This window comes from Hippopotamus amphibius, chromosome 15 (genome assembly GCF_030028045.1).
Source record: "Hippopotamus amphibius kiboko isolate mHipAmp2 chromosome 15, mHipAmp2.hap2, whole genome shotgun sequence".
Lineage (NCBI taxonomy): Eukaryota > Metazoa > Chordata > Mammalia > Artiodactyla > Hippopotamidae > Hippopotamus > Hippopotamus amphibius.
The window spans coordinates 16,467,373-16,483,235 of record NC_080200.1 but is presented as its reverse complement, the minus strand read 5'-3'; the positions used below and the strand labels follow the sequence as shown (position 1 = coordinate 16,483,235).

The 15,863-nt window shown below is 52.2% G+C and overlaps 2 protein-coding genes across 2 annotated transcripts; both read right to left on the bottom strand.

Moving 5' to 3' along the window:
- Positions 1–5,940: 5,940 nt before the first annotated feature.
- Positions 5,941–9,304, bottom strand: CCDC194 (coiled-coil domain containing 194). Its single transcript, XM_057709530.1, has 4 exons — positions 8,975–9,304; positions 7,109–7,205; positions 6,604–6,736; positions 5,941–6,091 (listed from the first exon to the last, which is right to left on the bottom strand). Exons 1-4 carry the CDS (start codon positions 9,302–9,304, stop codon positions 5,941–5,943), a joined length of 711 nt encoding a protein of 236 aa, XP_057565513.1.
- Positions 9,305–12,759: 3,455 nt separating this feature from the next.
- On the bottom strand, positions 12,760–15,253 carry BST2 (bone marrow stromal cell antigen 2). Its single transcript, XM_057709531.1, has 5 exons — positions 14,921–15,253; positions 14,050–14,104; positions 13,708–13,768; positions 13,328–13,446; positions 12,760–13,077 (listed from the first exon to the last, which is right to left on the bottom strand). The coding sequence occupies exons 1-4, from the start codon at positions 15,179–15,181 to the stop codon at positions 13,347–13,349; spliced, it is 477 nt and encodes a 158-aa protein (XP_057565514.1). The 5' UTR covers positions 15,182–15,253; the 3' UTR covers positions 12,760–13,077; positions 13,328–13,346.
- Between the last annotated feature and the right edge of the window lie 610 nt (positions 15,254–15,863).

Sequence of the window (15,863 nt, the reverse complement as noted above, 5' to 3'; positions counted from 1 at the left end):
CAGTTTTTTCCTGTCTAAAGTGGAGGCAATAGGGACTTCCCTGGTGGTGCAGTGGTTAAGACTCTGTGTTCCCAAAGCAGGGCGCCCAGGTTTGATCCCTGGTTGGGGAATGAGATCTCACATGCATGCCACAACTAAGGAGCCCCCGAGTTGTAACTAAGGAGCCCCTGAGTCGTAACTAAGGAGCCCACGTGCTGCAACTAAGGAGCCTGCCTGCCACAACGAAGACCCCAGGCAACTAAATAATAAATAAATATTGTAAAAATTAAAAATAGAAGAAGATTTAAAAAAAAAACCAAAGTGGAGGCAACATAGCCAGTGGTGAAACACCCGTCACAGTGCCTGGCACACAGTCAGCCTTAATCAACAGTGGTAGTTTTTTAAGGTGGGGCTGGACCATGCGCAGCCTCTGATGTTAGGCTGAGAAACTGAGACACAGGGGAGGGACACTGCCCCAGATGCTGTTGCCCTGGGCCTGTGGGATCACCAGGGGAAAGGGGACATGACAGGGGTAGAGCCTGGGTGACAAGGGTCCAGTTGAGAGCTCAGGCATGGAGGCAGTGCCTGGGCCAGTGCCAGGAGGTGTGACAGTCTTGGTGTGTACTTAAGATCCTGGCTATTCAGAAAAATCATTGCACAATCGATTGTAACTTGTTCTTACCAGTGCTGACAGTTAATCCTCGACCCAAGATCCAATGTAGAATATTCCAATATTACTTGGTTTCATTAAAGACATTCATCATACACATACCTTTTAATGGACCAACACTCCCAATCAACATTATAAATAATCTGGGCCAACTGCAGAGTAATGTCTGTGAACAATTATCACAGAACTAAAACAGGGATGGCTGTCAGTCGGTGGCAGAGTTCTTGCTTTCATAATAAATATAAAATCAATTTCCTGTTCTAATTCCTATTCCATGTTGAAAGTGATATATCTGACTATGAATTCCAACCAGCTTCATCCTTAGGGTTTAAAAAGAAAAAAACAAAGATCCTGGCTATGTTTCATGATATATTGAAGATGTTGCATTATATGAATGTATGAACATGACATCTGTTGTCAAAGGAAAAGAAAGGCAACCACAAACTCCCAGAAAACAAAAAAGCCCCTCTAGACCTGATAGTGCTGATGTGCTACACTTTTGAGCAATTGTCACAGTGTAAGAACAAGCGTTTTAAATATACACTATAATGTCTTTTGTATCAAGCTCAAAAATAACACATAACGTTCTTTCAGCAATTTGATCTCACAACTTTGATTTGTAATGTTTTTTTCCAATAACTTGTTTTAAAAGCTAGATTTTTTTTTTTAAGTAGAAAAGGTAATGATGAAACTTCCTCTTTTTGTTCAACATTATGACTTTGAGATTGTTGATTCCTTTTTACTGCTGTTTAGGTTTTCAGCACATACATTAGCATAATAATTATCAATGGGCACTTAGACTGTTTCTAAATTTTTTGTTTCAATGAACAAAATAAGACTTTATATCAAATCTCCACAAGTGAAATTGCTGGGTCCTAAAGCAATAACATTTTACACGTTGACAGCTGTCACCAATTTGTCCTTCAGAGAGGTTGTTTCCATTGACACCCCTGCCAGCAGCATCTAAAATTTCTAAAAACAGGGTCCTTGAACACGTTCTGCCTGCATTCCTGGCCAGAAAATTCCAGAGGGAGGAGGTAAGCAACTGGTCCTTGAATTCACACGAGGTCAAATGCATCAAATGATGTGAGCATTTGGTTTTTTCCTGAAAACCATTTGTCATAGTCACAGGAAATTTTGTGCATGAATCTCTCTGAATTCCCTAGGAGAGTCATCATAAAACCCGACTTTGGTTTTAATTTTTTTTTTTTCTAAGTTGAAAACAATTCATTTGGTTTCACTGGATTGTTTGGGCAGAGACGGGAAAACTGTCATGAGGAAGTCAACTCCGTGTCACTCTGAAGACGGACACTGAAGTTCTCAAGGAGACACGAGATTTTTAAAAACTCTCACAGAACTTCACGAAGGTTCTGGAGGAAGTGATATTTCTGGCGAAGAAAAACTTTAGCAAAGTTCAGAAAACCCTCCACTTTTATGCCATTGTGTTTGGGTTTTGGTTAAATGCAAAGGAAATTAAGTTTGGGGCTTTTTGAGTTGACAGAGGAGACAAAGACAGCCCTTTGGTGGGGAAGAACCTGTCCTCTCGGGGCCTCTGTATTCCTTGCTGAATAAAAGGTGACTCGCTTTCTTACCTGGGACTGGGGGCCAACAAGGTCAGGCTGCTGCTGTCCCCAGCGTCCTCCACCCAGTTTGTGCCAGACTGCCCCTTTCCATCCCCCCTACTCCTGCTTCTGCAGCCACAGAGGGAGTCCAGGGTGACCATGAATAGGGGAGGCCAGGCAGGGACTTGGGAGAGTGTGCTGGGGACAAGGTGGAGACGCAGAGATAAAGACTCAGAGACAGAGAGAGACTGTGAGCGGTACCTGGACAGGTGGAGACAGGGAGGCAGAACAGAGCAAGGGCAGGCTGGGGGCGGGCCCTGTGGGGTGGGAAACTGGTGGGGTCTGGGAGGCTGGGCAGTTGGGGGACTCTCAGTTCTGGCCCGGGATTGGGACCTATACTCTCCAAGTTGTCCCCAGTTCTCACCCACTCCCTGTCCTATGGCTTCCCCCAGAGATCCACAACCCCCAGCCTCTGCCCTCCCTCTTTTCTCCCAACCCTCTCTGATACCAGATCTGATGGTTCCCTTTCTGCTCACACACCTTCCATGGCTCCCCACTTCCCCGGAGCTGATTTTCAGGGATCTGGCAGGTATGGCCAAGGTACAGCCAGCAGAATAAGTGAATAATAATGATCATATTTTATGTCCCATTCATAGCCCTGAGCCCAGCCCCTGCCTGGATCAGCCCTGGACCCCACAGTGGGGGGTCTTAAGTCCCTGGGGCCCCAGACAAGGCGAGGCCAGTCTCAAGCCCTAGCTGACTCCAGAAGGAGAAGCTGTTTCCTGCTCACTTCTGGATTTTTGCCAGAGTTGCCGCGCGGGTGGGGGAGGGTGTCTCAGATTCATCTTCCCAGCCTCTCAAGCTCTGGGCCCGCAGTCAGGAGACCCAGGTCTGCACACTGGGGCGACCCCTAGTGGCAGGCAGCGGAACGAAGCAGACTCTCATCCCTCCCCTCAGCCTCACCTCCTTCTTTAGGGGGGCGCCCCTCCAATTCCCCCTTCCCCCGCCCCGCCCCCAACCTCAAGCTGGTCCTCTCCCAGTAAAGGCCCCAATCAGGCACCTCCAAGCCACCTCCAAGGTGGGTGGGGGGATAATGAGCAGGACTGGCTGAGGGAGGATCAGAGCTTCAAGGGCAGCTGTTCCCCTTCTTACATCGGCCTCTTCAGAAATTTTTCAAAACAAATTTTAATTATTTTAAAGGTAATACATGCACATGATTTTTAACATGCAAACTTTACAGAAAGGTATGCCTGCCTCCCCCCGACCCTCCATCCCCAGATCCCTGATTCCTTTTCCAGAGTTCCACAGCTGTGACCAGTGTTTCCTTCAGAGATATTTGGATAAAAGTTTCCCCCAGTCTTGAAATTTAAAAGATGTACACAAATTCTTGCTCTCCTGCTTTTTACATTAATGTGTCTCAGAGAAGGTCAGCTTTGGCCTTTTTAATAGTTATACAGTGGGAATTCCCTGGTGGTCCAGTGCTTAGGACTCTATACTTTCACTGCTGAGGGCGCAGGTTCAGTCCCTGGTCAAGGAACTAAGACCTGCAAACCAGGCAGCTTGACCAAAACAACAACAACAACAACAACAAACAAAAAACCCAACACAAACCAGTTGTATAGCATTCCATGGTGTGGATGGACGGACACTCATTTAAATAGTCCCCGATTGGTGAACACTGAGGTTGTTTCCAATTTTTTGCAATTATCAAGAACGCAATAATAATGTCTTCATTTCTCCTCTCCCCCACCCCCATCTTTTTAAAAGTAAATTTTACTTTGGAGTAAGTTTAGATTTATAGAAAATTTGCAGAGATAATACAGAGAATCTCTGAATAGCCCTCATGCAGCTTCTTCCATCATTAACATGTTGTATACCATAGTTCATTTGTCAAAACTAAGAAAATTAATCAGTACATTACTATTAACTAAACTCTAGACTTTATCTGATTTCCCAAGTGTTTTTCTGTTCCAGGATCCCACCCAGGATTCTCCACTGTGTTTAGTCCATCATTTTGTATGCATTTAAATATGGTTGTAGATTTAAAAAAATTTTTTTTAATTAAAAAATATGGTTGCAGAAAAACTGCCTGAAAAGGAAATGATGGGTCAAACAATATGTGCACTTTTAATTTTGAGAGAGTCTAGAAAACTGCCCTCCCAAGTGGTTGTACCAATGAGCAGTCCCACCAGCACTGTGTGGAAGTGCTTGTTTCCCCACAGCTGTGCCAACACAGCATATTCACAAACTTTTGTTTTTGTTTTTGTCTTTGACAAACTAAAGGGTAGAAAACGGCATCACAGCATTTTTTTTTCCGTTTGAATTTCTTCTCTAGGAACGAGATTGGACACCTTTTTTGTACGTTTCTATGAACCATCTGCCCATGTTTGTTGCCCATTTTCTACCGTTATGTTTTGAAAAATTAATTTAGACGAGATCCTTACATCAAAAGGAAAGTAGTTTATTCCTGGTTATAAAAAATTATCTGAAATGGATCTTTTTTTTTTTTTTTTTTAAAGATTTGCTACCTAGTTGTTTAGATACAGGAAAGTTTCCGTTAATTCTCTTGGGTTTTCTATATATAGTCATACCAACAGCAGATAACATTATTAGGTTGAATGGTTTCTGAGGCATTCCTGCCCAAAATGCCAATCTGAAATTAATTATGAGGAAACATCACAAAACCCATACTCAGACACCACAAAATAAATGGCTTGGGCTTTTTAAAAAACGCCAATGTTATGAAAGGCAAAGACAGATTGAGGAATGTTCCAGATTAATACAATGTGTAAACCAGGATATTCTTTTGTTACAAAGGAAATTATCAGAACAGTTTGCACAATCTGATTAAGGTTTGGAGATTAGAACCTAAGTGTCCATGGATAGATGAATGGATAAAGATGTAATATACACACACACAATGAAATATTACTCATAATATTCTCCTAAAAGAGAAATCTTGCCATTTGCAGCAACACGGATGGATCTAGAGGATATTATGTTAACTGAAATGTCAGACAGAGAAAAACAAATACTGTATAATCTCACTTATATGAAATTGTTGCTGTTTTGATGAACTTTTCATAATTTTCTCATTTGATCTATTAGTGTGGTGAATTTTATTAACAGACTTACCATCTCTGCATCTCAGGCATAAGTAAGTCCCTTCGTTGCAGTGTATCTTAAAAATGTGTTACTTGATTCTCTGCTAAAATTCCACTTGGGAGTTTTGTACCCTCCTCATAGGGAGAGGGGTCTGTAGTTTTCCTATTGTGCCATTTTTGTCAGCTTTTGATGTCAAGGATACACTGGCTCTTGCCATTCCAATCACTCATTTTACAGACAAGATAAACTGAGGACCAGAGAGGAGAAGTAGCTCCTTCAGGCCGCTCCCAGGTCAGGGCTGGACCCTAAGGCCTCACATCTGTAGGATGAGGGCAACAGTGTCCTTGTCCTTAGAGGGAACAAGTCCCAGCTCTGCGCTTTCTCACCTTGTGAAAATGGACCTCGGTTTCCCCGTCTGTAAAATAAGCACTAGATGGTCAGGGAGAGAGGGTCGAGTCTCCTTTCTGCACAGTTTCTGTTCAGGGCGGCTGCTGGGTCAAAAGCTGAGCGTTGAAGGGTGTCCGACTGAGCATCTCATCCAGCGTGGGCACCTCTCTAAGTGTCCCTGCAGGGACCCCCGTGTCTGTCTCCTGGCCTCGGGCCCCCATCCAGCTGGGGGCTGACTCACCCTCGTGCGCGCCGCGCTGGTCGCCTGCAGCCCGCGGAGGTTCCCGGGCGAGAGCGCGAGCGGGGGCTGGGCCGGGGTCGGGACCCGGAGCGGGTCCGGGGGTGTGGCACTCTGCGCTGGGGGCCCGTCTGGGCTTCCAGGGCGTTCCTGCCGGGAAGGGGGGAGTGGCCCGTCAAGCACCTGGACCCCCGGTCCCCAGAGACCCTCCAGCATTCTTCCTTCTTTCCTGGGAACCCTCCTTCCCAGAGATCCCATGCTCCAGGATCCCTCATCCCTTCTCCAGCCTCGGCCATTTCCAGGACCCCTCCCCTTTTTCCGCAGAAGCACTCCCACCCTTTTTCCACAGAAGCACCGCCTCCAGGGACTCCCACCCTTTTTCCTCAGAAGCACCGCCTCCAGGCCCCCCGCCCCTCCCTCGATGCTCGATTTTTCTTGCATCCTCCACTTCCACTCCCCGCCCTCCCCGGAGCCCCCAGGATGCGCCCGACCCCAGGGACCCATGCCTCCGGAGTGCCGGCGCTAACATGGGGATTCGGGTCCCCAAAGAGCCCGCCTCCACCCGCTGTTCTAACTCCAGACTTTCGCTTTGACCCCCCACAAGGCCCCGCCCCCATGGGCAGGGCACGCCCCCCGCCCCCTCCCGCCCACCCCTCACTCACACGCGCTCGCGCAGCGCCACCTCCCGGACTGCGCAGGCTTCACCCTCGGCCTTGGCCGCGCTCGCGCGCCGCTGCACCTCGTCCAGCCGCTGCGCAGACTCCGCGGCCGCCGCCTCCCAGCGCGCCAGGGCTTCTGCGGGCGCAGGGGGCAGGGTCAGGCTGGAGATCCGACTCCTGCCCCTCGCACGCCACCTCCGAATTTATAGTCTGCATACTCTTTGCGTGGCTTGTTTCATTTGAATTGTTTGCGTGCTGTTTGCATGACCTTTACGCATAGCTTTTCATAGGTTTACATTGCTTTTGGGAGTCCCTACACGCCGTGTGCACATATTTTGTTGCATTTGCATTGTTTTGTACCATTCGCCTGACCTTTGCCTATTACGTGCATTTCTTGCATAACTTTTCTTGCTTTACGTTTGCACCTGTACGTGTCATTTGCGTAGCTAGGAACCTTCTAGGCTCCTCCCACCTCTAGCCCTGCCCACCACATTGCACCCAAACACACCTGTCAGCGCCCCGTTCTCAGCCCCCATCTGGGTCCCCTGTGCCTTGGCCTCGTCCATCTCAGTCTTCAGTGTCATCAGTTGGGTCTGAAGCCGATTCTGCGGAGTAGAGGGGAAGTGAAGGGGAGACCCGGGCGGCGGGGTGGTGGTGGGGAGAATGAGTGAATTGTCCCCGCCCTTTCTAGGAGCGACTGAGACTACACCAGTGTTCCTTGAGCCTTATTTGGAATGTCCTTTGGGGTCCTGTAGTTGTAAAACACAGAAGTGGCCTCTGAGGTCTGGGGTACTTACTGAGTGATGACAGGTGCCTGCCTGGAAGGAGGGCTCTGCCCAGGTCAACCGGCCCCTACGCCAGGCCAACTAGATGTAGAAAAGGTTTGGCTCTGCCAACAGGTTCCGATTCCAATCCTAGCTACATCTAGATTCAAGGACTGGGGTTTCAGACCAGCACAAGCCAGTTTGGTGGTTGATGATTGGGTTTCTAGGGTATACATATGCACCTCTATGAGACTTACAGCAGAAATGGAAAATGGGCTTTTTCTTTCCTACTAAGAGGCAGGGAAAACAAAGGAACGAGTGAAAGGCTATAGATACAGCAAAAACAGGCCTATGAAAGTTAAGCAATCCTAGTTTCACTTTAACTGCTGCTAGTCTGTAGTACCTGCAGCTAGACTTGTCCTTCACAGAGGTAATTCCTCAATCACTCTCTGACTCTGTGTGAATTATATCCTGCACCTGGCATTATTTTTCCCCACACTCCCTTGTAGCATTCTTCATTTCAGAGAGAAGGTCACGGGCCCATAATCTCAGAGATGACCAGACACAGTTACCCAGCTGCCTGACATCAACTGTGGCCATTTTGAAATTTTGCAGATGAAAGAAGAATGCAATTCCACCACTGCCTTGACCCTTGTTACCTACCCCAGACTATGAGCCCTGACTATAAGACCCCTCCCTATTCCCCCAGAGAGGGGGGCACAGTTTTTGAGGTGCTAGCCTGCTGTGTTCCCTCTTTGCCTGGCAAAGAAATAAAGCTACTCTTCCTTTTTCCTCCAAACTCGGTCTCCGCATTTCCATTTGGTACAGGTGTACAAAGGCTGAGATTTCAGCAACGAGACATTCTGCAAAGCAACGGGCCTTGCTTCCTCAGAGAATCCTCCTTCGAGGGGCAGAGATGGAATTTGAACCCAGTGCGGGCTGCTCTTAGCCTTGGTGGCCCCAGGCATTTCCCTTAGGCAGGCAGGAAAGGTATAGGGATGAGTTTTCAAAAGGCATGAATTTTCAAAAATTCATACGCTGCCCAACCTCTGCTGGGCCTGGTACACAGCGGTGCACAGTCGTTACTCCATAAATGTGAATGGTTGGGACTTTGAGGATGTTTTTTTTGTGAGGCCCAGGGATGGGAAGGGTTAAGGAAGAGTTTGAAGGGGGCGGCAGGAGAAAAAGGGAGGACCTGGCTAGTACCTCCCCGAAGAGGCCAACTTTAGCCTCCTAATTACAGGTGACATGAATGTCCCTCTCTCGAAATAGGGCTGCTGGACACTGGCTGGGAGGGGGGGCCCTGGGTGGGTACTTAGAGGGAGGGTTAGCACAGGGCCTCCGCAGGTGGGCTCAGGGGTCTGGGGCTTCCCTAGCTTCCACCCGTGATCTAGCAAATAGCAGAGGACAGGGGAGCCTTCTCGGTCAGAAGGTAGACTCAAGGATGAACTGGCATCCTAGGGGCTGGGAGGAATGGTGTGTGCTATTCTTACATGCCTCCCTCTGTTGAAGAATGGGGGAAAGCAAGGCACAGGGGGGGAGCCCCGGGATGTGTGTGCACCCTCTCCCACCCATATTCTGGATTCTCCAGTCGCCCCCCTCCCACCTACCTGGCGGCCCTCACAGGCCCTTAGGGCCTCCTCCAGCTTCCGACGGACACCCTCGGCCTGGTCCAGCTGCCTGGTCAGGGCCTCCTCGCGCTGGGTGGCCTCTGCCAGCCGGCGCCGAAGTTCCTCGACCTCGGGCGCCGGGTCTCCAGGCGGCGCCGTGGTGTTGGCCCCCGGCTCTGGGCAGCGAGGCCTCGGGGAGGCCGAGGCGGCCAGATTCCAGGCCAGCAGGGCTGCTCCGGCCGCCACCGCTGCCAGGAACACGGCGGCCCCGCACAGGGCGAACACTCGCCAGGCGCGCCCCGGCTCCGGCTCCGGCCCTGGCTCGGCCATGCCACCGTCCACAGCTCTGGCCCCAGACGGCCACGAGCATTTAATTGGCACCTTGGGGCGCCAGGGACACCCACGGTTCCGCCCCGCCTGGCGGTGGCTTCGAGTTTGTTGGGAGGGGCTGGACCCACGCCAGGGGCCAGCCCAGGCTACCCAAGCCCAGGACAGGGCTGGGGATCCTGGGTTCCAGTCTTGCCTCTGTATCCCAAGTGCTGTCCTCTGAGCCTCAGTTTCCGCCTCTGTGAAGTGGAGATGACTAGCTTCTGCCCCAGAGGGAGTTTTTTTTTTTTTAATTAAATTTAATTAATTAATTTATTTTGGCTGTGATGAGTCTGTTGCTGGGCATAGGCTTTCTCTAGGTGTGGCGAGTGGGGGCTGCTTTTCCTTTTAGTGCGCGGGTTTCTCTTGTTGTGGAGCATGGGCTCTAGGTGCGTGGGCTTCAGTAGTTGCAATATGTGGTCTCAGTAGTTGTGGCCCTCCGGGCTTAGCTGTTCTGTGGCAAGTGGGATCTTCCAGGACCAGGGATTGAACCAGTTTCCCCTCCGTTGGCAGGCAGATTCTTAACCACTGCACCACCGGGGAAGTGTGGGTACGGTTCCCCCTGCCCCGCCCCTCCCCAAGAGGGCTTTGTAGGAATCACCTGAGCACATCTGCATAAAGCACCCATTTGCACAGGGGGCTCTTGGCCAGGGCTTGGGGTATATTGTCCGCATTCTGTTCATGGAGAAACCAAGCCTAGAAGATGGGAGGCTACTTGAGCAACGGAGGTCGGCCTGGCTCAGGCTGCTACACTTTTTGGGACTGGCTGTGAGGGCCAGAGGGTAGATGCCCGGGTCCATCAGTCGCAGCTCCCGCCCCATTCTTCACTAGGCCACCAGGGGGCGATCTTACAACGTGAAGCAGAGCCAGGCGCGTTTACACGGTTCTCCAGACTTCCCTCTGAGTCAAATCCTCCTCCTCCCGCTCCGTCCTCTTTCCCCTTACCTCCTCTTGGCCCTCCTCCATTTCCGTCTCCCCTTCCTCCTCCTCTTCTTCCATCCTCCTCCCCCCCTTTTTCTCCTCCCCCTCTATCTTCCCCTCTACCCTTCCCCTTCCTCTTATCTCCTTCCCTTGCAAGGCCCCTAGCAGGTCTTTGATGTCATTTCCTGCAGTTAGCGCTCCCAGCCCTCCTCAGCGCTCTTCAGGCCAGCGTGTTCCTACCCCAGGGCGGCCTGAGAACCCTCTCCTCCGTCTTTGCCCGGTTAACTGTTCCTTAATCGCTTTCCTCTGTCCACCAGTGTGTCTCCTCTTCCAGAACCCTCCCCTTCCCCCACTAACTCAGGCCCCAGCTCTCTCAGTTCTGCTGTCATTTTCCATGTGTTTGATTCCTGGCTGCCTCCTCCATCAGACTGGGTGAGCTTCTGTAAAGCAAAGCCTGCACCTGCCTTGTCCCCACTGCCACCACGTGGGCCTGGTACATAGTAGTTGTGCAGTAAATGTGAGCTGAGTGAACACTACAAACTAGAACCTGTGTCCGTCCTTGATCTGCCGGGCCCGCCCCCCGCCCCTCCCCCCCCCCCGTCCCCCATTCCACATGAAGAAACCAGAGCCCAGAGAGACCAAGTCTCAGGCCAGGGACACACAGCAGCCATAGGTCACTGCCAGATTCCTGCTGGAGCTGGACCCCCCCCATCCCACCTCCCCAAGCCAGCCAGGGAAGAGGGGCATTTTTAGGAAGATGAGACCCTGGCCATTGGGTGGGAGGTTGCGGGGAGACAATGAGCAGCTCAAATCCATAATATTGGGGCAAACCTGCCCCCTCCACCAGCGAAACACAGCCCAGGTGTGGTGGGGGTGGAAGGCAGTGCTGTTTTGGGACTTTCCAGTAGCCCAGACTGGGAGTGGGGGTGGAGGATGTTGAGTGGGGGTGGGACAGAACTGAGGTCATGTGAGAAAGGTTTGCTTCCTGGCAACCAAGAGAACCGGCTGGAAGCAGAGGGTGCCATTGCCTGAGCAGCGAAGAAAACCTGAATGAGTCCAGTCATTTCTCTGGACCTCAGTTTTCTCATCTCTCAGATGGGGCCGCTGTTGGGGAGTGAAATGACTGAAAAGGACTCCATGGGAGCACCTACTGAGCCCTCCCGTGAGCTGGGGACACAGAAGTGGCGGAGACCCAAGCCCTGCCTTCTAGAGCCGAGGTTCCCACATTGGAATTGATTCTGCCCCCCAGGGGAAACTTGGGAACATCTAGGGGTGGTTTTTTGTTGTCACAACCTGGGGCTAAGGTGCTACTGGCATTTAGTGGGTGGAAGCCAGGGATGCTTCTCAACACCCTACAGTGCACAGGGCAGCCTCCACCGCAGAGAGTGGTCCAAATGTCAAGAGTCCGGAGGCCGAGAAACCTGTTCTAGAACTTCACAGCGGGGAGCAAGCGCTCCGAGCAGCTGGTAGAGACCGGCAGAGGCCGTTAGGCAGGAAGGAACTTCACAAGTCAAAATACAGAGAAATGGTCAGGGAGGGTGAAGCAAGAAGAAGTTCGGGGCCAGGGGGCTCAGGGGGAGTCTGCAGCAGGGATTGGGGTGCCCCTGGCAGGACAGCAGTAGCCATGGAGGGAGAGTCCATCAACCATCTGGGCTGGGGACCACGGGACCTGAGGGCAGTGCAGAATTCTGGGATTTCTTGGCAGATGAAAGGGTCCTGCCCCTAGTGCCACACACAGGAAGTTGCCCAGACAATAGTCGGGATTCCAGGAGAACTCGGAGGAAGGAAGATAACAGAGGAGGAAGGATTTATAGGCTATGGGAGGATCCAAGAAAGTGGGTTAAAGGGTTTATCAGACTTCAGCCTTCAATTTGAACCCCTTCCAATTTTTTTTGTTTGTTTTGGTCATACCCCTTAGCTTGCGGGATCTCAGTTCCCTGACCAGGGATTGAACCCCAGCCACAGCAGTGAAAGCCCGAAATCCTAACCACTAGGCAACCCAGTAGCCTTCAATTTTGAGAAGCAGAGAGGTGCTCTGGAGGATGAATAAGGTACTCCAGGATGAATAAGAGTTCGGGGAATGGAGGAGGAGGGGGCATTGTGAGACAGGCCTGGCCTGTGTGTGTCTATAGATCCAGGTTTGATCCCAGCCCCGCACTTTCTGAGGGAAGGCATTGGGAACCAGGACAAAGTGGTCCCATGGTTTCCTCAGTTTCTCATGGAACCACTGTCATCAGAAGATCCAGTGAGGTGGTGGGCGTAGAACACTGCAGGCAGGCAGCGCTGATGAGGGTGTAGATCCCTTTAAGATGATCCCGGCAGAGAACAGGGCTGGGGAGGCAATGGGGTGGTGACTGCTGGCACCTGCAGGGATTCCTGGGAATATTCTAGAGCAGGGAAGCCTGGGTGTGGATGTCAGTGGGTATCCACTCTTGCGCGAGATGCTTGGGGATGACACAATAACATTCCAAAAACTTGAGAATAAGGTTTTTCCGCACAAAAAGGGTGTTTACTCTCTGGAGCCCAGAGACCCCAGAAGAAAGTGACTTTCTAGAAACCGTGTCAGCAAAACGCAGGTGCCCACCCCCACCCCCCACCCTCATGGCCTCCCCAGCTCTAGGGCAGCCTTGGGCCAACTCCGCTACTTCTCTATGCCCAAGGCATCCCTCCAGAGCTGCCCCATGGACCCCTTAGGCTACCCCATCCCCCCTCTCCTCCCCACAGCTGTGTTGCCATGTGGTCCCCTTAGAACTGGCCAGATCAGGAAGCCTCAAAGCGGAAAGCAGAGAGGGACCCGGACCAGTCCAGGTTGTGGCCTAAAAGACATCAAAATAGGGACTCAGAGGCAGACAGAACACTGGCTCCGCCCCCCAAGTCCCGCCCCGCTCTAGGACCCCCTTCCCCGCAACTCACTGAGCTCTCCCTCCCTCTCCAAGATTCTTCTCCTCGATGCCCAGCCTTCTGTCCCGGAGACAGGCCACCTTCCCCAGACCGTGACCCATCCCCGCCCGACTCCCATCCCTTTTCCCGGCTTTCTTCTTCTTCCCCGAGCTGCCCCTTCCTTACCGACCGGCTTTCTGGGACCTCAGGTCACCCTGCAGACCGCGATCACGATCAAGATCAGAGCGAACAGGATGTTCCAGGAGCTAAAGGAGTCGTTCGCGGCTGAGGCCTCACTCTCTCTTCTGGAGTAAAAATTGGGACAACTCTGGCGGCTGCCGGGCGGGCTCCAGCAGCTCGAGGCTGCCCCCCTAAGAATCTCCACTCCTCCCCCACCAAGTCACGGGGGAGGAGAGTGGGCAGTAGCCATCCCATGGCTGTGTGACACAAGGGACAAGGCTGGGACCTAAACTTTGCCGCCGAGCAACGTGGTTTTTCTGAGCCTGGGGGGTCGCGAGTCTTGCGGGTGGGGTGAAAGGGGCGTGGCCGGGGGGGTCGTTTCGGACCTTAGTTTCTCCACCTCCTGCAAAGCGTTCCGCAGCTTCTGCTCCAGTATCCTGCGCTCTTCTGGAGGGGGGTGGGGGGTGGGTACAGAATCAGGGGGTGCGTCCACACAGTGACCACGCGGACTCGGGCCCACCCCGGGACGTGACCCCGCCTCTAGCCCCGCCCCCATCCAGCCCCTGCTGGGAAACCTGGAAGGCTCCCCCACTCCCCCATTCCAACTGGAATCCCCCATCCCTCTCTCCCGACCCCAACCCTGGGACCCTCCCTCCTTACTGCTTTTCGATATCTGGCCAACCCCTCTGAGCCCTCTCTGTGGAACTCTGGCCCTGTGCTTTTCTCACCTTGAAGCTCCGTCACACGTGTCTGTTCCATCTTCAGAGAATCCCTCAGGGACACCTGGGACGCGGGTGTGGGGGGAAGGGTGTCAGAAACTAGACTTCGGTCCCTGGGCCATGGACCCCTCCCTAGGCCCTGGGATCAGAGGAGCTCAGGTCCAAACCCCCTTCAGTTTCCCCTCCAACCCTCCTCTGCACCTCAATCTCCCACCTTGAAGAATGGCTACAACCTCCCACCCTCCCAGGGCCACTGATAAGGGTGTGATCCTCGAAATGGGATTTTTGAGGCTCCCCCCCACACACAAGAGAATTTAGAGGCTCCCCATGCCCAAACTCTAGGAGAAGTTTCCAGATCCCCTGGGCTATTGCCCAAGAAGACTGAGAGGTCCTCCCGAAACCAGAACACAGGGGATTTCGGAGCCCAAGGTAGATGTCCAGTGGGAGTTTCAAGTTACCCCCATATCAGGACACAAATGAAAATTTCAAAGTCTCTCAGGATGCAGTGGAAGCATCAAGAGCCCTTTCCTTCTTTGGGACCTGGTAAGGTCCCCATCCCAACCCCTAGAGGGGATCTCTGCTCCCCTAAGACGGGGCCGAGGGGAGTTTCTAGCTCCCCCACACCAGTGCCCTGGAGTTTGAAGATTCCCGTATAACCTACCAGGGATACTGAGGCCCCCGATTTGGGTGCTCTGGGAGTTTTAACGCCCTACCCCACACCACACCAGCACCCTGGAGAGAGTTTAGAGATCCTCAAACCCTGGTGGGGACATCCAGGGGGCCGTTTCAAGGTGTATCTCCAACTCCACATAGACCCTGTAAGAGCCCCTCCCCCTGCCCCCCCAGTACCGGGCCCCGTCTAGGGGGTGCAAAGGCTTACCACAGTCTGTTTGCAGGCGGCGGCACGGACCTCCGACTTGTTTAAGATTTCCTGGGTCTGGGTTAGCTGGTGCTGCAGATGTTGGGTGAGGTTCTGACACTCCCACTGTGCTTGGAGGCCATCCCTGCAGCCCTTGCTGTTGGCCCGGACAGCAAAGAAGATCAAGGGCACAAGCAGACCCACCACCACCACCAGGAACAGCAAGAACTGCAGCCACGGCTGGCAGCCACCCCGCAAGCACACACTCAACTGGGCAACCATGGGCAGAGGGCTGTAGTGACAACAGGTAGATGCTATCCAGATCTGCCCATAGGGAGTCTGCACAGGAATTAGGGGAGGGCGCTGGAACCTTCTGTGGGCTGGGACCGCCCCCTCATTAGCCTAGGAGTTGCGCTGACCAATGACAAGTTCCAGGCAGATCTTCTGAAGGGGGCATCTGCAGGCAGAGGAAGAGTCCAAAGCATTCGGTTTCGGTTTCCTTTTTCGTTTTCCCCGAAAAGAAAAGGTGGTTGTTTCTGCCAAAATATGGCCTTGGGACTTTCCGGGTTGGATGCTATCCAGTGAGATCCTGTGGCCACGACACCCCATCTCAAGTCCCTGCCCTTCTCCTGAGTGTCTGAGGGTGACAATTGCAATTACTGAGCGCCCAGTGCATGCCACCCAGCATGTGTTCACCTGTACCACGACCTAAAGAGGCTGAGGGCATTTTTGTTCCCCAAGTCCCCAGCTGGGGAAAATGAGGCTGACAGGTTAGTGATGGACTGGGGCAGAGTCTGGGTCTGACCAAAGAGGTTTTTGTTTTTTTTTTTAAGTATTTAAAATATTAATTTATTTTTATTTTTGGCTGTGTCAGGTCTTCCTTGCAGGATGTGGGCTCTTTTGTTGCGGTGCGTGGGCGCTTCGCTGTGGCGCATGGGCTTCTCTCTAGCTGCGGCACACCAGC

Bases quoted from the DNA above. Each gene is read 5' to 3' on its own strand.
- CCDC194 (XM_057709530.1), bottom strand. From the start codon at position 9,304: ATGGCCGAGCCAGGGCCGGAGCCGGAGCCGGGGCGCGCCTGGCGAGTG. The intron at 7,206-8,974 runs GTAGGTGGGAGG...TCTACTCCGCAG, and splicing joins GGGCCTGTGAGGGCCGCCAG to AATCGGCTTCAGACCCAACT. The intron at 6,092-6,603 runs GTGAGTGAGGGG...CCTTCCCGGCAG, and splicing joins GTGGCGCTGCGCGAGCGCGT to GAACGCCCTGGAAGCCCAGA.
- BST2 (XM_057709531.1), bottom strand. From the start codon at position 15,181: ATGGTTGCCCAGTTGAGTGTGTGCTTGCGGGGTGGCTGCCAGCCGTGG. The intron at 13,769-14,049 runs GTGAGAAAAGCA...ACCCCCCTCCAG, and splicing joins ACGTGTGACGGAGCTTCAAG to AAGAGCGCAGGATACTGGAG. The intron at 13,447-13,707 runs GTCCGAAACGAC...TTTTTACTCCAG, and splicing joins CAGGAGGTGGAGAAACTAAG to AAGAGAGAGTGAGGCCTCAG.